The sequence below is a fragment of the Chlorocebus sabaeus genome, chromosome 12 (genome assembly GCF_047675955.1).
Source record: "Chlorocebus sabaeus isolate Y175 chromosome 12, mChlSab1.0.hap1, whole genome shotgun sequence".
Lineage (NCBI taxonomy): Eukaryota > Metazoa > Chordata > Mammalia > Primates > Cercopithecidae > Chlorocebus > Chlorocebus sabaeus.
In genome coordinates, this window is record NC_132915.1 from 7,578,074 (window position 1) to 7,602,670 (window position 24,597).

The 24,597-nt window shown below is 40.8% G+C and overlaps 1 protein-coding gene across 1 annotated transcript in view; it reads left to right on the forward strand.

Annotated features, from left to right (window-relative positions):
- Positions 1-16,538, forward strand: part of DIRAS2 (DIRAS family GTPase 2) — a 32,778-nt gene extending 16,240 nt beyond the window's left edge. The window contains exon 2 of the mRNA XM_007969716.3: positions 11,686-16,538. Within this exon, the coding sequence (XP_007967907.1) occupies positions 11,722-12,321 (600 nt within the window). The 5' untranslated portion in view covers positions 11,686-11,721 and the 3' untranslated portion in view covers positions 12,322-16,538. The remainder of the gene's footprint in view (positions 1-11,685) is intronic.
- The last annotated feature ends 8,059 nt before the right edge of the window (positions 16,539-24,597 follow it).

The following is a 24,597-nucleotide window of genomic DNA, read 5'->3' on the forward strand; positions in this document are numbered from 1 at the left end:
CAGGTGGTGGTGCGTGCCTATAGTCCCAGCTACTTGGGAGACTGAGGCAGGAGATTCGCTTGAACCTTGGAGGCGGAGGAGGTTGCAAAGAGCCTACATCGTGCCATTGCACTCCAGCCTGGCAACAGAGTGAGACTCCATCTCAAAAAAAAAAAAAAAAAGTGCCATTAAGTATGTTTTATTTGGCTCTTTGGAATTTTTTGCCATCGTATATTCCCCAAATGAAATTGTTCTACACAAATATAAGTGAATCTTATTTGTATACTTAAGCTGTGGGCTTATTGGCCTCTTGGATATGAAACCTTAAAAATAATTTATGCTATCCCCGCCATTCCAAGAAGTGTCCCATTTATATCCACTGACTTCATTCTTGCAGATAGTATGCATCTTGAAATGAGCAGCTGAGACCCTCCGGATGTGTCTCTTGCTTCCATACCTGCCCCACTGCCAGGAAAGATGTCTTTATAACACTACAACACAAGATTCTTGGAAAAGCATTCTGCTTTTTTAGATAAAGTTGAGCCATGGATGTTTAAGTCTCTTTTATGATCAAACATTTCCCACTAACAAATCTATCATTTTTTAGATTCAGCTAAGAAGGGATATAAACATTTATTTAAATCAAGATTCTAAAAATATATAAAAGTACACTTTTCTACCTAAAGAATTTACATTTTGTTGATTTTTGTTTCTTAATGACCATTATTCACCTTGTATTACTAAGAGTTTTAAGGGGCTCTCATGTACAAACTTCAAATACAGGGTTTGTTTAAAGGTAATAACATTTTGTGGAAACCAAGTCAGTAACGGAGCAGAGACAATCTGTATAAACCTTTTAGCTTCATAAACCTTTTAGCTTAGGCTGTAGATAGAACATTTAGGGCACAATAGTACACTAAATTATCAACCTTTTTCAAACATTTGCTCTCAAAGATCGGAATTCTTCCAATCTATAATTTTCCCTCTAGTTTTGGCTGTTTGTTTAGACAGGGTCTCATTGCATCACCCAGGTTGGTCTTGAACACCTGGGTTCAAGCGATCCTCCTGCTCCTCCTGCCTCAGCCTCCCAAGTAGCTGGAGTTACTGGTGTGTTTCACCATGCCCAGCTCCATGACTGTGTTTTGAAGCAGAATTAATTTAGAGTAAAATACAGATAAAGGCTGTGGGTTTCTTTTGCCTGAGATCATGCTTCTGTCTCATTCCCATGAATTCAAGTTTCTTCTAAAATATTCCTGAATGGGAAACTTGTGTCACTCAGTAATCAAAATGCATTTTCCCTCAATCTAGGCCCTATAGGCCTAATAATGATTTTCACTGCCTAGGAGGTCTCATTTTGAATTCTTGACATGTATTTTTATATTTTATGCACTTTGGGATGGTTTTTTTTTTTCTTTTCTTAATCCTTTCCTTCCTCTATCTGTCTATGTATAAGCTTTTTCAGAGTATAAGGGAGTGTTGAGGCAGTTTAGTTCAACCAAGTTCAAGAAAAGGAAAATAACAGGGGTGTGTATCAAGTCACCCCAGCCTTCCCATTCAGGGGATGGGCTGTGGATAAACAGAATTGCACATCTTCAAGAGTACGCACACTCCAGCTACCTCTCCCAGCCGACGTGATGATTCTTTCATAAATCAAATGGAAAACCAGAGACCAGCAGACATGTGGGGAAATGAGCAGATGAAAAAGAAGGATTAACATGAACAAATAGAGACAGAGATAGCTCAGATAAGCGAGGAGAACAGCCACAACCAATGACAGTGGGCATTCTCATTGAAATTCTGCATGGTAGCTTATTTCCCAAGATAAGAAACTACTTCTGTGAAAAAGGGAAAATCAGAGGACAAGAAAGGTTATTAAAAATAGAAGATGCTGGAGAAATCGAGAATAGGTACAATCAGTCCGTCATCTAATAGAAGCTTCAGAAAGAGAAAAGATACAGGGATTGGAATGTTATAATTTTTAAAAGTAGAAGAAAATATCCCCAGGCTGTGGGAAAAATTGGGTTTTTATCCCTTCTCTCCCCCTCCAGCCCTCAAAAAGCAATTCTGAATGGATCCTTGTGAATCTTCATAACTCCAAGGTTAAAGAGAAAACTCTAACTCTTCCAAAAAGTAAGGAAAAAACACAAATTTCTTACAAAGGAAAGATAATCATACTGGCTTTGGATTTTACAGTAACAAGCCCGGATGCTAAACTTAAAAATGAAATAACGTCTGAAGAAGGAAGAATTTGAACTTGGACTGCATTCAGGACTCTTGTCAATCAAGTGAGAGACCATGAATTCAGAAATTTTAATGTCATCTAAAATAATTTATTAGTCTTGTTTATACCAGCACATGAAATGGTTGAAAGGAGACAAATTGAAATACCAAAATTGGCAACTAAGAATTAGAGGGAAAAAAAAAACTCCAGAAAAAAAAAAGTAAGATCCAAATGTTACTGGCAGAAAATGATTCTTCAATTAGCAAAGTTTGATGAAAGAAGATTATCCTTCTCTCTTAGTGGGTCCAGTCCTATTACCTACTCCTGCACTGAAAAATAGTTACAGAATCCTATTAATGTTCTTTATTGATAGGGTATATATGTATTTATTTATTTGAGACAGGGTCTTGCTCTGCTGCCCAGGCTGGAGTGTAGTGGTATGATCACAGCTCACTGCAACCTCACGTTCCTAGGCTGAAGAGATCCTCCTGCCTCAGTCTCCTGAGTAGCAACTATCAGAGGTGTGCGCTATCACGCCTAGCTTATTTTTGTATTTTTTGTACATACGGTGTCTTGCTATGTTTCCCAGGCTGATCTCGAACTCCTGACCTCAAGCAATCCTCCTGTCTCAGGCTCCTAAATGCTGAAATTGTAGGCATGAGCCACTGCACCCGGCTTTTTGGTAGGATTTAGAAACAGGCTGTGGACAAAGCATAGAACACTCATACATTTTAGAACAAACTATAAATAACATAGCTGGAAATCTTAAATACTGATACATACTTTATTTTTCTTGTAACAAAAATCAGGATAGTGGAGGAAGGAATGCCATTGTGTTAATTTTGTAGATATATATGGTGCAAAGTCAGTAAGTCAAGATGCAAAGATCTGTTATTCAAACAATAAGTGCCTGATTTAAAATTATAATCTTTTAAATAGCTGTTATTTCTGAAAAGAGAAACTGGGTGGGGTGGGGGTTGCTCCTGAATGAAGGGGACTGGCTATGCATGAAAGAACATTTTATAATCTCCTTATATTTTTTTAACCAAATACATGCATTGTGCCTATTTTTTTGTTGTTGTTTTAAAGTGTACTTTTATAAAAAATTATTAAAATGCAACCAGGCTTTCTCCTGTGCTCTCTGTGAGATGAGTGATTTGACTTGGTCTGGGCAGCTTTAATTTGAGCTTCTGAACTAACACCTGCCCTCTCTTCTCTCTTTCCTCCCCTCCTTGAAGACGGACCTGCCGTGTGCATCCTAGACCCCAGTGACTCCTGCTTCCTTGAAGATTTGCTCCATCAGTTATCCATCACCAGATCTATACAGAATCTTTCCTACCGCTCTAACCCTGCATCACCTTTTACTAGTCATTCTTTCTCCTTTCCTTCATCTCCACATTTATTTCAAGAGAAATCTACATTTCTTGTCTTTCTAGCCATCTCTTCCATTTCCATCATTCCCAGGCCTATTGCAACATAACTTCTATTCCCTTCACACCCCTCAATGTCACTTAACTAAAATTTTCTCAGTCATCATCTTCTGATGTCCACGATTATAATTTTAAATCAGGCACTTATTGTTTGAATAACAGATCTTCACGTCTTGACTTACTGACTTTGCACCATATATATCTACAAAATTAACACAATGGCATTCCTTCCTCCACTATCCTGATTTTTGTTACAAGAAAAATAAAGTATGTATCAGTATTTAAGATTTCCAGCTATGTTCTCAATTAAAATTATTTAACCCCTGCTTTGTGAAATCAAAGATTTACTTTCTATTTCTATCATACTTCATATCTCAACACTCCTATTCCTCTAACTGGGATCTGAAAATGTATCCTATTAGATTTTTGAGTTTTCAGATTTTTTAAATTTGAAATTTTATTTTCACGATAATTTTAAATGAATAAGATAGGATAATCTAGATATTGGCCATATAACAACAGTGTTAACATCTGTCACCACCACCCACATTAAGATATGTAACATTTCCAACACCCAGCAGGCCACCGTCAGGTTCAAAGAGGTTATTGCATGTATCATTTTTTGTAGTATTTTCTCTTTTTTTAATTTCTTTTCTTTTTCCCTTTTTTTTTTTTTTTTTTTTTTTTTTTTTGTGACGGTGGAGTCTCACTCTGTCGCAGAGGCTGGAGTGCAGTGGCGTGATCTCTGCTCCTGGGTTCAAGCAATTCTCGTGCCTCAGTCACCTGAATAACTGGGATTACAGGCACACACCACCAGGCCTGGGTAATTTTTTGTATTTTTACTAGAGACGGGTTTCACCATGTTGTGCAGGCTGGTCTTGAACTCCTGGTCTCGAGTGATCCACCTGCCTCAGCCTCCCAAAGTGTTGGGATTACAGGCACGAGCCACCATGCCCAACCTGTACTGCTTTTTCTTAAGGTATTAATATGTTCATTTAGGGTACTGTTTTTCATGCTATGAATATTTCAGGGTTTGTTCATCTTCCGTGAATATTTGGGATATTTCAATTATTTGCCTAGTAGGAATAAAGCTGAGGTCTGTTAACCTTTAACAGGTTATTTCTCATACCAGGGTCTGTGACCTGATGCTCTGTATGTGTTTATCATTTTCAGTAGATAATGGATTATATACAGTGGATTACTGGCCCTCCTGATGTATATTTTTAAGTAAAAGCTTTATTGAGATATAGTTCCCCCTATTAAAGTATACATTTCAGCAGTTTTTAGTACATTCACAAGGTTTTACAGCATAGCCATTACCACTGTTCTAGGATACTTCAGTGCCCCTCAAGAAACCTTGTACCTATTATCAGTTATTTCTTGCTTCTCCGCTGTGCCTACCCCACCCCATCCCTAGGCAACCACAAATACCCTTTCTGTACATTTGCAATTCTGAATGTTTCATATAATGGAACCATACAGTGTGTGTGGTCTTTTGTTACTGGCTTCTTTTACTTACCATAGTATTTTCAGGATTCATCCATGTTGTAGTGTGTACCAGTTCCTTTTTCTTGATGAATAATATTTCATTGAATGGATACATCACGTTTTACTTATCCGTTCGTTAGTTGCAAACGTTTGTGCTATTTCCACTTCTTTGCTATTATGCTTAATATTGCTATGAGTATCTTTGTATAAATTTTTGTGTGGCTATGTGTTTTTATTTATCATGGGTATATACAAAGGAGGGGAATTGCTGGGTCATATTATAATTCTGTTTAACCTTTTGAGGAACTGCTAGAATTTTTTCCCAAACAGCAGTATAATTTTACATTTTGGCCAGCAATGTACAATGCACAAGGGTTCAAATATTCCTACATCCTTGCCTACATTTATTTGTTATTTTCTGGGTTTGTTTTTTGTTGTTGTTGATTATAACCATCCAAGTGGGTATGAAGTAGTACTTTATAGTTTTTTGTTTCATTTTGTTTTTGAGACGGAATTTCACTCTTGTCGCCCAGGCTAGAGTGCAATGGCGTGGTATTGGCTCACTGCAACCTCCGCCTCCCGGGTTCAAGCAATTCTCCCGCCTCAGTCTCCCTAGTAGCTGGGATTACAGGCACCCGCCGCCACACCTGGATAATTTTTTTTTTTTTTTTTTTGTATTTTCAGTAGAGAGAGGGTTTCACCATGTTGGCTAGGCTGGTCTTGAACTCCTGATCTCAAGTGATCCACCCACCTTGACCTCCGAATGTGCTGGGATTACAGGCATGGGCCACTGTCCCCAGCCTTTGTTTTGTTTTTTGAGACGGAGTTGGCGTCTCACTCTGTCGCTAGGCTGGAGTGCAGTGGTGCGATCTTGGCTCACTGTAACCTCTCCCTCCCATGTTCAAGCAATTCTCTTGCCTCAGCCTCCCAAGTAGCTGGGACTACAAGCATGCGCCACCATGCCCAGCTAATTTTTGTATTTTTAGAGACGAGGTTTCACTATGTTGGCCAGGATGGTCTTGATCTCTTGACCTTGTGATCCACCTGCCTCAGCCTCCCAAGTGCTGGGATTACAGGCTTGTTACAGTTTTGATTTGCATTTTCCTGGTGACTATTATGTTGAGTATCTTTTCATGTTATTGACTTACTATTGACTATTTGTATATCTTCTTACTGACTACTAAATATAGTCAATATATTCATGTATCTTCTTTCAAGAAATATCCTTGTAAGTCTTTTGCCCATTTCTAATTGAGTTGTTTTGTTGTTGTTGAATTGTAGAAGTTCTTTATATATACTGAAACTAGTCCCTTATCAGATATATGATTTATAACAATACTCACTTATTCTGTGGGTTACTTCTTTCTTGATGGTGTCCTTCAGTTTTGATGAAATCAGATTTACTTAGTTTTAATCTTGTTTCTCATACTTTTGGTATCACATCTAAGAAAACACTGTTTACTCCAAGGTCATCAAAGTTTATAACTATGTTTTCTTCTAAGAGTTTTATAGTTTTAGCTCTTATATTTAGGTATTTGATCTATTTTGAGTCAATTTTGTGTATGGTGTGAGCGAGAGGTGCTCCCCTTATTCTTTTACCTGTTTCAGCATCATTTGTTGAAAAACTATTCCTTCTCCCTTTTGAATTGAATTTTCTTGGCACCCTTGTCCAAAAACAATTGACTGTAAATATGAGGGTTTTTTTCTGGACTCTGAATTCTGTTCTGTTCATCTATCTCTGTATCCTGTGTCTGTACCACAATTTTTTGATGTATTATATCCTTGACGTGAGTTTGAAATCAGGAAGTATGGGTCTGCCGGCTTTTTCATTTTTATTTTTTCAACATTGTTTTGACTATTCTGGGTCTCTTGAATTTTTATATAAATTTTGGGATCAGTTTGTCAGTTTCTGCAGAGTAGTTAGTGGGATGCTTTTAAGAATTGCACTGAATCTGTAGGTGATTCCTGGAAATATTGCTATCTTAGCAGTATAAGTCCCCTGATACATGACACAGGGTATTTTTCTATTTATTTGTGTCTTCAATTTCTTTCAACCATGTTTGTAATTTCCAGATATGTTTTGCATCTTTTGTTAAATTTATTCCTAAGTATCTTACTCTTTTTGATGTTATTGTAAATTGAGTTATTTTCTTAAATTTCATTTTCAGATTGTTCATTACAAATATATAGAAGTACAGTTGGTTCTTTATATGAATGTTGTATTCTGAAATCTTGTTGAATGAATTTAATAGCTAGTTGCCCTCTTGCGAGTTTTTCTCCCTGTCCATCATACTGCTCCTTTATGAACCCCTTATCTGCATAGTCCTTCTTGAATGTAACCAAAAACCCATGTGCTGAGAGCTGTTCAAGTGCTTGATTGCATTGTGTTACTCACTCCCCACACTAGTCTCATAAACAATGTGGCATTATTATATCCATTTCCTGGCTGAGAAAACTCAAACGCAGAAAGTTTAAGTAACTTGCCAAGTTCTCCCAATAGCATATAACAGATTTGGCGTGTGGTATTCTCCTTTCATTCTACATGCTCTCTCCCTGGAGAATTTTTATTATACTGCTGTTTGTATATGAATGGTATCCAGATATTTATCACTAGATGAAACCTCTCTGCTGAGCTTTCACACTAAACCCCAATCACCTACCAGGTATCTCCCCCTATTTGTCCCATAAACCTGACCCAATCACAGCTCCTTTCTCCTTGTTATTTACTGCCATTTCTCTAAAGCTACTTCTCTCTTCGGCCTTTTATCTTGATTGACGGTCAGTGCCACCACTCCCTCCCCCAGATTCACTCCTGGATGCCAGTTTACACAAGCTGTTCTACCGTGGCACGAGCATTAGCTCTATTTCCTTCATTTATTCCTTCTTATGAGGTTCTTTCTTCTGACTAACATGCCTTTCATCACTTTGCCATCTGGCAAGTTCCAGCCCTCTATGAAATGTTTCCTGAGGGCCCCAGGCAGAGCTGGATTCCCCACTGGGTTCTTCTCCTGCCTTTGTTGATAACTAGATCACAGCATCTGCAAAGTGGGGTATAATGTATACTTTCCTATGCTTGTCCCCCAGCCCCCCAATGCTATGAGTGCTATCGGGTAGGCATTGAGTTTGCACAGTATCTAGAAGACATTTTATAAATGCTTGTGAAATAAATGAATGGTTCTGACATGGAAGAAAATAGTTTACAAGTTTTTTTTTTTGAGGTGGAGTCTTGCTCTGTCACCCAGGCTGGAGTGCAGTGGTGCGATCTCAGTTCACTGCCACCTCCACCTCCTAGGTCCAAGTGATTCTCTACAGTTTGGGTTTTTGTTAGTGAGTTGAAGATCACTATGGAGTTATTGACCCAGGCCTATCTCATAAATGCACATTGAACTTCATACCCCTTCAACTTTCTGACTCCTGTTCATCTTTCAGATTCATGCTTCCATGCCACCTCCTTAGTGAAATTCTTCCTGATATCTCAAATTTCATGAGGTTCCTTCAGACCTCTCTTTTGCAGCACTTGCTATGATATAGTTTATTACATATTTGTGAAGTTATCTTTTGATGTCTGCTTTACTTGGTTCTGAGTTCCATGAGAATAGAGATCCTTCCTTAAGTCTGTCCTTTTCCTTAGTTGTTTCCTGGCCCTTTGTCTACAGCCTGGTTTAGTGGAAGCTCGATGGATATTTCTCTGGGTAATTGAATAATTGTAGCCATGAATACTTTATTTTATGTTTAGCATTTACTTCCTGTGTGTTGGTTGCCAGTTTAATAATGGAGAAACCTTAACATAGCTGACCGCATATTCAGCAAACTCATAAAGAGTGTGTGTGTGCTGTGAACCAAGAGATCTTTGAGATATATTGGGATGCAGAACTTGTTAAGACATGTTCTCTTCCAGTTAGATGCTTAGGCTCTAGTCTGGAGCTAAATAACCATAATACAAGGCAAAACAGAGTGAGGAAACTCCCTTCTAAGCAAAAAGAGAGCTTCATTCTGAGGATGTAGAAAGAAGCTTAAGATTAGATTCCTTTGGCCATTTTCTATGGTTTAAATGTGTCCCCTAAAAGTGCATGTGTTGGCCAGGCCCATTGGCTCATGCCTGTAATCCCAGCACTTTGGGAGGTTGAGGTAGGTGGATCACGAGGTCAGGAGATCAAGACCATCCTGGCTAACACGGTGAAACCCCGTCTCTACTAAAAAAATACAAAAAACTAGCCAGGCGAGGTGGCGGGCGCCTGTAGTCCCAGCTACTCAGGAGGCTGAGGCAGGAGAATGGCATAAACCCGGGAGCTGGAGCTTGCAGTGAGCCGAGATCCAGCCACTGCACTCCAGCCTGGGTGACAGAGCGAGACTCCGTCTCAAAAAAAAAAAAAAAAAAAAAAAAAAAAATTAGCTGGGCATGGTGGTAGACGCCTGTAGTCCCAGCTACTCGGGAAGCTGAGGCAGGAGAATGGTGTGAACCCAGGAGGTGGAGCTTGCAGTGAGCTGAGATCGCACCACTGTGCTCCAGCCTCGGCGACAGAGAGAGACTCGGTCTCAAAAAACCAAAAAAAGTGCATGTGTTAGAAATGGAATCCTCAAATGTGTATGTTCATGGTATTTGGAAGCGGGGCCTTTGGGGAGGTAATTAGGAATAGACGAGGTCATGAGGAGGCTGGGCAATGCCTGTCATGGCATCAGTGGCCTTCTAAGACGAGGAGAGGGACCCTAGCTGACATGCTTGCTCTCTCTCATCATGCCATGCTCTCCACTATGTTATGCCACAGCAGAAGGCTCTCACCAGATCCAGCTTCTTCATATCAGACTTACCATCCTCCAGAACTGTAAGAAATAGATTGCTTTTAAAATTATTTCATGTGTGATATTCTGTTATAGTGACAGAAAACCAACTAAGACACCATTGAGTTTTTTAAAAAAAATTGTAGAACAGTTTATCACAATGCTCCACCCTTGAATTAATCATAATAATCTCATAAGCATTTATTAAACTTTATCAAACTCCTAAGCAGACTCTTCTGCTGTCTTTTGGTGTTAATGAGCTTCCTAATAGTCTTTTATATTCTCTGTTAGCACTGATGTTTCCTTAGTTTCTTGGAGGGTTTGGGATTCCAAAGTGCATGCAAGAGCAGCAGAGTATTGAACTGAGCAGATCTGTAAGCAGACGCACAAGGCAAATTGAGAAGGTGGGATGCCTCAGTCCGAGACTTTGACCTGATGTTCTGTCTGTCAGGAGAACATATTCACTGCACACATGCATTTCCTTCCCTTGTTAGTTCTGTTTAATACTTTTACTGGACTCTAAAACGGATTTTCTTCTGTAAAGCTTTTTATTGTTTTTCCACAGTTGCCCTAAAACTAGAAAAGCAAAAAGTCAGCACAATGTCTGCTTGCAGAAAAGAATGAATGAATTCCATGCTTCACATTAACATGTCAGTTTTAAAAATTTATCCAAATTTGTGTAATTCTCTATTTTATTTGTGTTATATGCCCTTCGTTACCAAAGAAGATACAGAATGAAAAAAATTTGATAGGTTGTAAATTAAGAGGGCACATCTACACATCCCTGAATAAAAATACATATTAGACTGGGGGTGAAGTTTATGATGGAGAGTTGCTGCATTCTCTTCATTTTTAATGACCCTTAATAAGTAGTTTATGCTACTATCCTGGTAATACCCAATTCCTTATGTTTCTTAAAAATAAAGCTTATATAATAATTTTAATTTTGATGAATGAAATGACTATTCACGCTTATTAGTTAGCTCTTCATGCTTAATGGAGACAATCTATACTCTGGCCCGAGTAATGCCTAAGTCACTGTGACCAGCTCTGTCTACAGACAGCCTACGGGATGGGCGTTGACATCCACAATGCTTTGGTTGTATCCTAGCCTTCCCTCTTACTGGCTGTGTAACATCAGAGACTTTCCATTCCCCATCTCTTCCTCGTTTCCAGTTTCATCATTGTACAACAGAGCTAATGGCACCAACTTTTGCAGAGTGGTAAGGATTTCATGAGTTAATATAAACACTGAATTAATATTAAGAACATCCTTTTCCCTCACTCATCTCCCTCTCCCATTATTTGTTAAAACACACACACACACACACACACAGACACACACTATGATGACCAGTATATTGGGTACTCAGTACTTCAGGTAAAACAGCAAAGATATGCTGCTGCTGCTGCTGATGGTGATGTGTGTGTGCATATGTGTGTCTGTGTTTTTTGGGGGGTGGTTAATTTCTTTTCTCATTGCCCTTCCTTGGTGCTGCCTCTTGGGCTCACTTTGCATGTTTTCCCTGGGCTTAGGGCCTATGTGGGAGCAAAGATGCTCATTGTCATGGTCCAATAAAGAGAAATAGATGGGCTTCAGTGAGCCCGAGTAGATTGTCTGTTCTTTTGAAAACGGCAGATTGACCAAATTTATTGGATTTAGAATTGTAGCTATTATAAATGTCATGACCTCCCATTTTTAAGCTATCAAAAGAGGGTAGAGCCATCCTTATTAACGTTTTTATATTTTAATTATTAATTCTCTTAAACATCTGGTTCCTTTGCTAGGTGCGTCCTGGCTGATAGTTGGAACCCTCCAGCAACATGCCTGAGCAGAGCAACGATTACCGGGTGGCCGTGTTTGGGGCTGGCGGTGTTGGCAAGAGCTCCCTGGTGTTGAGGTTTGTGAAAGGCACATTCCGGGAGAGCTACATCCCGACGGTGGAAGACACCTACCGGCAGGTGATCAGCTGCGACAAGAGCATATGCACATTGCAGATCACCGACACGACGGGGAGCCACCAGTTCCCGGCCATGCAGCGGCTGTCCATCTCCAAAGGGCACGCCTTCATCCTGGTGTACTCCATTACCAGCCGGCAGTCCTTGGAGGAGCTCAAGCCCATCTACGAACAAATCTGCGAGATCAAAGGGGACGTGGAGAGCATCCCCATCATGCTGGTGGGGAATAAGTGTGACGAGAGCCCCAGCCGCGAGGTGCAGAGCAGCGAGGCGGAGGCCTTGGCCCGCACGTGGAAGTGCGCCTTCATGGAGACCTCAGCCAAGCTCAACCATAACGTGAAGGAGCTTTTCCAGGAGCTGCTCAACCTGGAGAAGCGCAGGACCGTGAGTCTCCAGATCGACGGGAAAAAGAGCAAGCAGCAGAAGAGGAAAGAGAAGCTCAAAGGCAAGTGCGTGATCATGTGAAGGCCCTTCCTGCGGGAGGAGCAGCTGTGTGTCCCCGGCACCTCACTCCCCCCAAGTGACACCCACCATCGTCAGGGTAGCATGTACAATGCCCACGTGTTAAACATTGCATTTAATCGAGATGCGCCCTATAGTCCTTAAGAGGGCGTTCCACACCACCAACAGTAAGCCAACCCCTCTGGAGTCACAGAAGCTGCCAGGCGTGCAAGTGAAAACCAATACGCTCAGCATCCCCGGGAACTGAGAGCTGCCGGCAATTTCTGAAGATGGCGATGAACACCCGAAGGTGGGAGGGAGGACTGGTACCCACAAAGCAACATGTACCGAGAGGACTAAATGTCATCTACGTGCATGTGAGAGCCTGTTAACCCAGAGCTACCCGCACCAACCCCAGACAGAAGCCAATCACATCTTTGGGGGAGCGGAGGGGCAGGAAGAGGTGAGAAGATCAGATGGTCCAAAGTGGACCACAGTTGGTCCATTTTACACATTTTTAAAGGTGGTTAAAAACCACAGCCTCTCCCCCAAAGGGTGTTCATTCTTAATTCCCACCTGGCCTGTTAGGAGCCTTGCTACCCTGAGGGCATGTGTTCACTTCACGTAGACCTAGTTAGGAAGTATCATTTTAACCTATTAGAGTATTTATCTTCATGTGCAGGGATAAGTGCACTAATAGTGTGCGGCTCTGTCAGAAGTTCTTCAGTTTTTAAGTGAGGATATCGTGACAGTATTAAAACATCGCAATAATGTTCCTGTGTGTTATACATCGAGGGTTTTAGAAATGTGATTTTCTTCTTTTGACCTGTGAGAAGTATAACTTCTTTCAGCCCTCAGATTTTAAATATAAGCAAATAAACTCGGTATTTTTAGATGTTTTTTTCCTCCAAGGTGGTTTTCTTCTCTTAAATAACTCAATCTGTACCCAGCTGGGTAGCAGCCAGCAAAGGCCATCAGACAACCTGAAGCACATGCATTTTTGTAGTGTCACAAACGTGTATATGCCACACTTTGCACATTAATGAAATACTTTGAAACAGAAGTTATTCACTGTGTTTTTGATGATCTATCTATATTGGAAATATATTCCTGGACAATGCATTTAAGTAATAGTAAATTCTCCTGCATGTTCCATTATACATGTCTTCTAAGAGCTGTTCGATACAGTATTCACTCTAGAAACAATTATCTTTTTCTCCTAATGATTTTGTGTGCATCTTTAATCTTTCAAGCCAAATTACAGCCATTTCAGGTTTCCTGTGTTAGCTTGGGGATAGGATGGTGGCTGGAGACAGGCGGGCTGCTCTGCCCTGGGAAGAGCCCACTCAGCTTAATTGCTCTGCCATGGTAGAGCCTGGTTGGACTTGGCTTCCTGAAAACTCCCACTGATAGTGCCTGTTAGATCTCCCGTTTGTTTCAGTTGGCAGAACATTTACTGGCCCCAACTGTGGCATCATCCTCTCAGCAATCTTCCTGTCACCCGCCTGGCAGGCAGAAGAAGCTGCAGTCCCACGTGGGCCTGCCTGGGGGGTAGGGGCTGCCTGGCTGTTGGGTGGCAGTGACAGCACAGGCAGGGCTTAAGTTGGGGATGTTTGACTGTGCCACCTCCTGCAACTGCTGTTTCTCCTGTCCCTCCTGTGCAGGGTTAGCAGCAGCAGCAATGTGGCCATCTCCATCCCCCAATGCGCACTTGCTCTCTCAATATGTCCTAGTTTTCTTTAGCCTTTTCTGGTTCAGTTCCCTTGTCCTGATCTCATCCTCTCTGGTCTCCCAATAACTCACCCTTGGGATGTGTTTAGTGCGTGGGAGGTGCCTTTGAGAACTGCTGGACTCCATGGTCTCCTAGAACAAAACCGCCCTGACTTTGCAGGGGGAGCACTCATGCTGAGCTGAGAAAGCAGAGAAGTGGCCTGGGAGCCAGCTGGGGGTGCAGAGCATTTGGGCCAGTCTCGTGCCTCACTTCAAATTCCTCAAGCAGGATTGTTCTGTTCTAGAAAGCTGTTGCACAGCATTCGCAATGAGATCTTTAGTTGGCGGATTTTCTGGAACATTTGTTTTTCAACTTGTCCCGACATTTTTTTCTGTTTCTATTCTGAGAGAGAGATGATCAAGTTTTAATTTGGGTATAGGTTAAATGGAAGAAGAAACAGAACTTCATGGCCAAAATGGGGTGTATAGATTTTGAGTGGGTTCTTTGCTAACAGTAGAATGTGATATTTACCACCGACTGTAGTGTTAATAAAGCTTTTAATGTGAGACATTCCTATAAACCATCCGATTTCTACTGATTGTAAGTCAGAATTTCTTTTATCCCTTTCAAATCAGTTTCTACATGTTTAAGTGTTTAGGGCTTCATCAGCATGAGAAGTTTATAATTACTGAAAATCTGATTTCATTCAGGACACGTTTTTTTCCTTCATATTTTGCCTGTGAATTTATAGGCTAGGAAGGCTATTGAAGCTTCAATTATGGGTCTTCATTTTGAGATCATTTTCTATGAGCTGAACTGAGGATATCGATGGTTATCGCAAAATCATCTTTTAGGAGCTCCCCAATTGACTCAGGGTTTGAGGAGTTAGTATCACAGAATCAGATCTTTTTATAGCATTTGTATGTTTCCATTCCCAAATATGTAGCTGTGGTTCTTGAAAACACATCCTACATTGCATATGGGCACAGCAGTTTTTGACCCAGCCAGAATCAGTTAATATTTAATTAAATATTGCTTTGAGGATGGCGCTCTGGGCATGAGCATGGGGCTCCATGACTTCCCTTCTGTCCCCACGAGCCCCTCCTCCATCCAGCGACAAGCCATGGGCATGCACACAATGCAGCAAGACCAACACAAGAGCAATATTGAATTGTTCATTCTATCTAAAATTACATGTATATAAAACATATAATTTATCTTCCTGCATTTTTGAAGTATAAAGTCATAAATTGTACATATCTGTAAGCTAGTATATTTGTTTCACTGTTTGTAATATTTAAGAAATGCTCATTCTTTGTAGAACAAAAATGTATCAAATATTTTAAAAATTGCTCTGTGATACTTAGTTTTTTTCCCCTAAATTTGTAATGTGTTGCTTCTACATAAGTTCTCTGGAAATATCTACAACTAATAGGACACATGTAAATCCTTGAAGACACATCCTGGAATTCAGTACCCCACAAGGACAGTGTGTAGACAAAGTACTTGCAGAGCATGACTTTTATATGCGTGGGATATCAATGTGTATATTTATATTTAAAGTGTATTTATTGTTACAAGTCTATTCTCTATTATATTTTATTTACTCTGCGGTTATAAAAATCACCCTTGCATACAAGTTTCTAGTTGCCAGTGATGTTCTGGAAATAATGGGACATATTACAATAAAGCTACAGTTATGACACCCTGGCTGGAAGATGGTGCTATGTCTTATGGGGTTAGCTGGTCTAGGATGACCTTGACTTGGTGACCTCTCAGCAGCTGTTATGTGCTTATTTCCACAATAGAAGGATATCAGGCTCTGCACAGAACTAGTATAGGCAACAGTAGCTCACCCTGGGGTGTCCCGTGAACCTTTCCCATGCTCCCTGTCATTGGGTAGAAATGAAGCAGAAGCTCCAGACAGGTTAAGGTGAGAGGGAAGGAGTAGGGCAGGGCCCTACTTGTGTCAAAATAGAAGTGAAGACAAACTCCCTTCTCTTTTTTTAAATCCTGCCTTCCTCCACAACCCCAGGCTATTAAACTGTAAACCAAAAATAAAATTCTAAGCCCCTCAACTGATTGATGGATACTCCCCTTGGCCAAGGGCATTCCAAAGTTAACTCAAAAACTAGTTCAGGCCATTATGGGAAGTAGGGATCAGACATGCCTCATTATATCCTCCTCCTCTTGAAATTCAGGCACAACTAACCAGCATTAACATTAAAACATCTGAAGAATGATAGACTGTTCGGGTCTGGTAAGAGGCATTTCCTTCTATTGATTGTTTCTGCATAATAGGAACCTTGGTTTCCATAAGCCCTATCTTAATCCAGACATTCCCTTCTATTGATTCCAGTCTTTAGATAATAATCTAACTCTTTCAACCAATTGCCAATTAGAAAGTTCTGGAATCTACCTATGACCTGGAAGCCCCCATTTTGAGTTATCCCACCTTTCTGGACCAAACCAATGTACATCTGACATGTAGGGATTGATGTCTTACATCTTGCTAAAATGTGTAAAACGAAGCTATAGCCAGATCACCTTGGGTACATGTTCTCAGGATCTCCTGGGGTTGTGTCTAGGGTCATTAGCCACTCCTATTAGGCTCAGAATAAATGTATTCAGAAATTTTATATAGAGTGTTCTTTTCATTGACAAAATGATGGTGTTAAGCCTGGGACAAGTCAATGCCTGAGACATGGAGTTGCAGTAGAGCAAGAGGTTTAATTGTAGGGTCACCCAATGAGGAGACAGGAGGAAACCTCAAATCCATCTCCCAGAGGACTGTGGGGCTAGTGATTTTAAGGGTTTTGGAGTGGGCCACAGCATGAAGTGTGGAAATCATTGATTGGTCAAAGAGTGAGGGGTGAAGTTGTGGGATAAGGATGAAGAAACTGCAGTTTCATGCTGATCCCATCCTTCTGTGGGGTCTTCAAATTGGGTGCTGGAATTTGGGGCCTGAAAAAAATCTTAACCGATCCTTAAACAAAAGCCTTATGATTCTAATGTCAGAGGGTCTGTCTATGGGAACAATAGGGATGCAAATCAACTCTTAAACCATCTTATAACCTTAATGACAGAAATCTTATCTACAGGAACGAAGAGATACAAATGGTCAGGATTTAGTGCTATGTGACTTTTAGCAACAAGGAAGTGGGCCAAAGTGCAGCCTGATTAATGCTTAATTATGACTATATTTCTATCCAGAACTTGGCATACTGTTCTTGTCAACCCTGTGAGGACAGTTTCTGCCCTAGCATTGTTGCTGAGTACTGCTTCAGTTTTGTCTTTATTTCTCTTTTTCCACACTGATTGTAAAATGAAGCTTAATTTTGATGATGCAGGAAAAATCCATCAAACACTAAAAGCAAAAGCGTCACTCTGCGACGGAATGGTTGAGTGACACTGGGTAGGTTCTTGCCCTCTTAGTGCTTCTGCAAAATGGGAATGATTGACATCTGCAGGGTGGCGGCCCTGAGGATTAATTTCATGATAAGCACAAAGCACAGAGCTGGCTGGTCATGTATTGAGCTTTCAGTGGAAACATACAAAAATCTGCTGACTATGTAGCATTCTATCAGGAAGGTTGGCGGCAATGTGAAAATCAAACTACCCAAGTATAAAAACCACCAGAAACTTCCGCTTCTTCCAGCCTCTTTATCAACAGCTTTCCTGGTCTTGCTGTCTGCATGCTCCTCCCCACTCCAACCCTCCGCCCAGCTTCAGGTCATTATTGCAACATTAGTCAGGGCTCCCATTTATGGAGATAATGACAATCAGCAGACCCCATTAGGCACCATTAAAGCGTATTCTGGTGCTTATCAAACTTTAATGTGCAAATGAAGCACTTCAGGGTCTTGTGATTCTGTAGCCTCTGAGGCAGCAGGGCTGAGTGGGGCCTGGGAGTCTGCATTTCTATCAACTACTAGGTGATGTCCTTGCTTCTGGTCCAAGACCACACTTTGACATGCAAGGCTATAATCTATTTGCTCTTTAGTTTTGTTGCACATAAGAATCACTTGGTAAAAGAGTTTTGCAAACTATTGATACCCAGACCGCCTACCCCTCGCAGAAACTGAGTATTAGTAGGTAATTTTGATATGGAATTGAATATAAGAATCACTGCTGTTAGCCAAGTTTAATTGGGAATGCCTGCCAGCTCCCTAAGTCTTGGGGTGGGATGGAGATGGGAGCAGGCTTTGTTAAATCAAGTTTTCCTTTAGTGACTTTTTTCAGTCAGTGGTATTGAGGGTCTCAGCTTTCTCTATGTACAGCATTTTCCAAGGTTAGCATTGAGTGAAAATTGTAATTCAGGTATAGAGCACCTGCCCACCTGCTCCACCCTGGGGAGTTCCATCAGGGCTACGTGGGCAGTGATGTCCCTGGTTGTGGTCTGAGCCCCAGCAACCATCTGGACCACCCCTCCTTGCCCTCCTGATCTAAGCATGGCACACTCTCTATTCTTAACAACTCCTCAAGCGTCTTCAGTGTCTGCAAATACTGAAGACAGGTGCCCCGAAAACCATCTTGGCAAAAATTATGACGGTGAGAAAAATCTGACACAGGAAAATTATGAGTGAAAGAAATCTGACCTAAGAGACTCCATCTTGCTTCTAACCTCCAAGCTGCCCTTATTTATTCCTGGGCTTAGGCCGAACTAACTTTGAGATGAATTTATAGTTTAACTTTGAAACATAGATAATAATAGCTCCTGCTTGAGCAAACTTCTCTTTGCCTGGAGACCAGACTCTTTAGCAAAACTAACAAATTAGCCACAAGATTAGAAATTATTATTATTATTATTTGAGACAGAGTCTCTCTCTATTGCCCAGGCTGGAGTGCAATGGCACGATCTTGGCTCACTGCAACCTCCGACTCCCAGGTTCAAGCAATTCTCCTGACTCAGCCTACTGATTAGCTGGGATTATAGGCATGCACCACCACACCCGGATAATTATCATATTTTTAGTAGAGACAGGGTTTCACTATGTTGGCCAGCCCAGTCTCGAACTCCTGACCTCAGGTGATCCACCCACCTCAGCCTCCCAAAGTGCCGGAAGATTAGAAATTATTATGGCTCAGAAACCATGCAGCCAAAGACCACAAGATTTCTAACCTCCCCAATTTTTCCTATATATAACAATTCTACTGTGATCTAAGATTGATGTTCAAGGTATTTTTCAGACCCTGCATTCTCATGGACCAGCTAGTACCACCCAGACTGGTAAACTGGCACATCTGGTCTTGTGGCCCCCACCCAGAAACTGACACAGCGCAAGAGGATGACAGCCTTGACTCCCTACAACGCCGTTCCTAACCCAACTGTGAGCACTTCCCATTCTCCAGCACCCTGTCCACCAAACTACCTTTTAAAAACCATAGCCTCTGAATTTTCAGGGACGCTCATTTGAGGAATAATAAAACTTCCAGTCTACCGCTTAGCCATCTCTATGTGTATTAAGCTCTTTCTCTGTTGCGATCGCCCTCTCTTGATAAATTGGCTGTCCCGGGGCAGAGGGCAAGATGAACCTGTCAGGAGGTTTTGCCTCCATCAATTCTGCCTTGGCTTTGCTGATTTGCGGTTGCCCCAGATACTGTGAATGTGGGGTCCGTGGCCACAGTTTCTTGCATTCAGCACCCAGTGGCTGCTGCTGTGGCCACATCCACAGGATTCCTTTAACCCACGGCCCTGGCTCTGCCCTGCCAAGGTTGCTGCTTCGGATCTGGGCAGGAACTCTCATGCCTTCATCTTTTCACATCTCTGAATTGTCCTCATTCACTTTTCAATTTCCATTTACCTTTCTTCACTACAAGGGGTCTTTGCCTATCCTAGTCTATCACAAGTTATTGAGGGGTTCAAAGAGGCAGGCATCTGCCTGAGACATTTTAACATAAATTCTATTGTCACAATGATAATAATTATCATTATTGTTGCTATTATTTGTTTGCTCTTCTAAATCCTCGGAGTTTGCCTCAAAAAACACAGAGTTAGCTTAGATGTAGGAAAACAGAGGAAACCACCATACTCCAACTTTACTTCTATAAGGAGAGATGGGGAGCTCAGAAAAAAAATCTAGTGGAGCTCGAACTGTTCACCATGAATGTAAGATGAAGGTTATGCAGTTTCTTTGTTAGGGAGCAACACAGTAGATGTGAAATGTGTTATGTGCCCTTGCCAAAAATCAAGACTATATCTTTTACAGTCCTTTTAATAAAAAGTACACATTAGCTTTCAAGAAGTACCTCTCCAAGTGTTCATGTGCACACACACGCACACACACATGACATGCACACACCCCAACAGAAATAAAGCAGCCCCCAAAGTTAGATACTACAAAATATCTCAAATATCCCCATTGCAATCTTAGCATAAGAATCAGGAACTCACAGTGGGCTGGAGAATGGGCTTTAATATATCATTGTCACTATGAAACTGGCAACACACAGTTACGAGTGGATGTGTCAAAATGTACGGCTTTGATTATGTTATTTCCTCTGCTTGGAAATCCCTTCTTTCGGTCTCCATGTCCATCCCTGCATATGAACATCTTTCCTATACTAAGGCTGCCCTCAAATGGCCCCCTCTATGCTTTTTCCATTCATTTAAGTCAAAAAGAAAAAAAAAAAAGGATTTTCTCTCTCTTTGAAATGTTTCTTGATTCTTGCTTTCTTGACCTTTCTGGCTTGTAGGACATTTTGCTACACAGAAGTGATTTCTTTATAATTCTGACTTGTTTGAAGTTTAACCCAAGTCCATTATTGAACCCTCTCGACAACCTGAACTATGCTTTGGACCAGTAAGTATCCCATGCACGTTTGCTAGACAGAGCAGCAAAACCCGCCTGGCTGCTCTCCTTGGGAATCGCCCGTGCAGTTCTCTGGGTCTTCCCATTCTTCCCCCTTCTGGGCACAGAGTAAGATTGCACTTCTGGCCCTCTTGTTGGTGACATCCGACCATTTCTGCTGTGCAGTTGTGAGTGAAGGAGGACCCTGATTTTAGGCTGCAGCATTTCATTGCCCTCTCCCCAAAGAACAGGCAGTGTTCCAGAGAGGGGTTGCTCTCCTGACTTGCTTTTCAGAGTGAGGGCAAGGCTGAGATGGGAGCAGAGGTCCCTGTTGACCTGTGATAGATTTAAAGTCTATGGGAGAAATAAACCTTTGTTGTTTTAAGCCTTCAAGATTTTGGAGTTGTTTGTTACTGGGCATAACCTAACCCATCTTGACTAATGTGTTACCTCTTTTTATAGTCTCAGAGATTAGCATTTCCTTCTTGTCACCCTTTTCCTTCCAAGATTCAAATGAGAAATTGCTAAAATCTGTGCAATGTAAATAAATACAGTACAATAGAGGTTGAAGTTCTCAAGAAATTTAAGAAATGCCAGAAATTCATAAAGTGTTTTTTTCCCAATCCTTTTAGCAGGTTATAAAAAAGAATATTGTCAAATGTAGGCTGACTAGTGTTAGCAAGAAATAAATTAGACTACAGAAATTATGCAACAAAGTCAACCTGATAAAAAGTACTCAGGTATTCTACACTTTTTTGTCTTTGCCTGGTGAGTCAGTATTGTTCAAGATATTCGGCAATTGAGTAGTCTGTAAGGATTTGCACAGTTTCCAAAGAAAATGTAGTGACGTTTTTTTTCTTCTTATAAATTTAAAGATGTGAAATATAAAACTAATTGACATTTATCAAAATTCCATTGAATTCCTAACAGTGGTGTTGTCAACAGCAGTTGCAGAGACAGTGGGACCTTTGTCATGACATTGAGGCAGATATTCTAGTGACATTGTGCGTTTCATCTTGGCTAGTATACGGTAGGCTCACCTGACAGCAAGCATTTTTTTTTTTTTTGAGACAGAGTCTCACTCTGTTGCTCAGGTTGGAGTGCAGTGGTACAATCTCAGCTTACTGCAGCCTCCATCTCCCAGGTGCAAGAGATTCTCCTGCCTCAGCCTCCTGAGTAGCTGGGATTACAGGCGTGTGCTACTAGGCCTGGCCAATGTTTGCATTTTTAGTAGAGACGGGGTTTCACCATGTTGGCCAAGCTGGTCTCGAACTCCTGACCTCAAATAATCCACCGGCCTCAGTCTCCCAAAGTGCTGGAATTATAGGCATGAGCCACCAACGTCCAACCTGACAGCAAGAATTTGAGAAATGAAGATTGTCAGATGGAGGTTGCTGAGGGTGCTGAATCAACTGCATGCTTTTTGCTGGTGGTTGTGGTTCTCCCGTTCAGCCCTCCACCATTGGACTGTCCCTGTATTTAAAATTCCCCAAATAAAATCCTATGTCTCATTTGCTGGCTCTAGGTCTCTTTGGTCTCTTGAACCTGGTGCCATCCCTACTGAAGCGAACAGGGATTTGACATGACAGCTAGTGTATTTTCATGTTTGTTGCATGTACTTTCTTATGTTTGTTAAATTGCATTTTCCCGTTATATTCCTAACTCATGGTTCAGTGAAGCACGAAGGTCGAGATAAAATAAGAGCAAAATACTCAACTTATAATGTCATAAAGCACCTTGAAGCTTTCTGTGCCTGCAGTCAATTCGTCAGTCTGTGAGTATGATAATTTTCCAAGTGAAAAAAATGTAAACTAGTACGACCACAGTGGAAAACAGTGTGGAGATTCCCTAAAGAACTAACAGTAGATCTACCATTTGATCTAGCAATCCCACTCCTGGGTATCCACCCAGAGGAAAAGAAGTAATTTTACAAAAAAGATACCTGCACTTGCATGTTTATAGCAGCACAATTGCGACTGCAAAAATATGGAACCAGCCCAAATGCTTATCAATCAATTAGTTGATAAAGAAAATGTGGTATGTGTATGTGTGTGTGTGTGTGTATATATACTATGAAATACTACTCAGTCATAAAAAGGAACAAAATAATGGCATTTGCAGCAACTTGGATGGAATTGGAGACCATTATGCTACGTGAAGTAACTTAAGAATGGAAAACCAGACATTGTATGTTCTCACTGATAAGTGGGAGCTAAGCTATGAGGACCCAAAAGCATAAGAATGACAAAGTAGACTTTGGGAACTCAGGGGAAAGGGTAGAAGGAGGTTAAGGGATAAAAGACTACACATTGGGTACAGTGTATACTGCTTAGGGTGATGGGTATACCAGAATTTCAGAAATTACCACTAAAGAACTTATTCATCTAACCAAACACCATCTGTTCCCCCAAAACCTACTGAAATAAAAATTAAAAAAAGTTTTAAATGTCTCCCATACCAAAAATAGTGTGTATAGGAGATAAGACAAAAATATCTGAAGATGTGATATTTTAGGTCTGGATTCCTCATGACAATGCATTGATCTTTATGAAAGTTCATCAATTCATTAAACTTCTGCCACCATTGGTACACCAATCAAGATCTTATTTTTTAACAGAACGAATGCAAAGTAATTCTGTGCAAAATTTGAAATAAATGAGTTGTTAAAAGACAATAAAGAACCCAAATTATATATTTTGTAGCAGTGTGAAATAAATAAGTTTTTAAAAGAGAAAAATAACCCAAAGTTATATATTTTGTAACAGAAAGAGACATAAGTAAAGTAACAGAGACCTATAAAACCAAACCCAAAGTTTTTTGCAAAATTTCTCAGAGAGAAAGAACAATTGGTCTTTGGTTAAAATTTCTTTACTTATTGTTAGATATCACATAACATTAAAAGCACACGATGTGGAAGAACACAGCAATAGGCTGTTAGCTGATTCTGTTTCATGCTTGGATCAGCTCGTCATATGCTGGTGGAACATGTGAGTGGTCAATAGAGAATCCATGCCATATAAGATGTTCTGTTATTGTTATTTGTTTAATTAGTAATTATTGTTTAATAGAGGATATGGGCTGGAGAAAGTACACTGGGGTCAGGTCCAGCGGGGACTCATGATGACTGGCATGAAAAGGGAAGATTTTACTTAAATGCCAAATCACATGCTGCTTTATTTTGCAGAGCAATTGGTGGTTCACAATATGTCTCCTGCTCTTGATGTATTATTTCTTGTTCAAGGAAATAGTGAAAGTTGTGAACATAATTAAATCATGTCCACCAGTGTGTTGTGGTCTGCTATGTTTAGGAAAATGGGGGGAGGGACAGAGGATTGATTGAGCACCCTGATTTTCAGCACTGAGCATGGTGACCCTTGAAGGGGAAGGCGCTTACCATGGTTTTGACATTACAGATGGGTAAAACTGTTTTCTTTTTGATATTGATAATATCAGTAGCATGATCAAATGACATACTTTTGAGACGCAGTGAGTACCTTGACAGACAGATGTTATGGTTTTTCTTCCATTAAGAATAGTGCATTATCTGTGATGAAGTCTAGCTGAGTGCAACAGAAAAACCTCAAATAATAGTTACTTAAAAAACAGATTTTCATTATTTGTTCCACAAAAGGAGTCCATGGCTCCACGAAATCATGAGCTATTCAGATTATTTAGGTAAATCATCTTCCCCCTCCTAGACAATTCTAGGATGTGAGTGTGGGCTGCATCCTAACGGCCCATGATGACTGCTGGAACCCCAGCCATCAAATCCTCTGTAGCTGGAGGAGGCACTCAGAA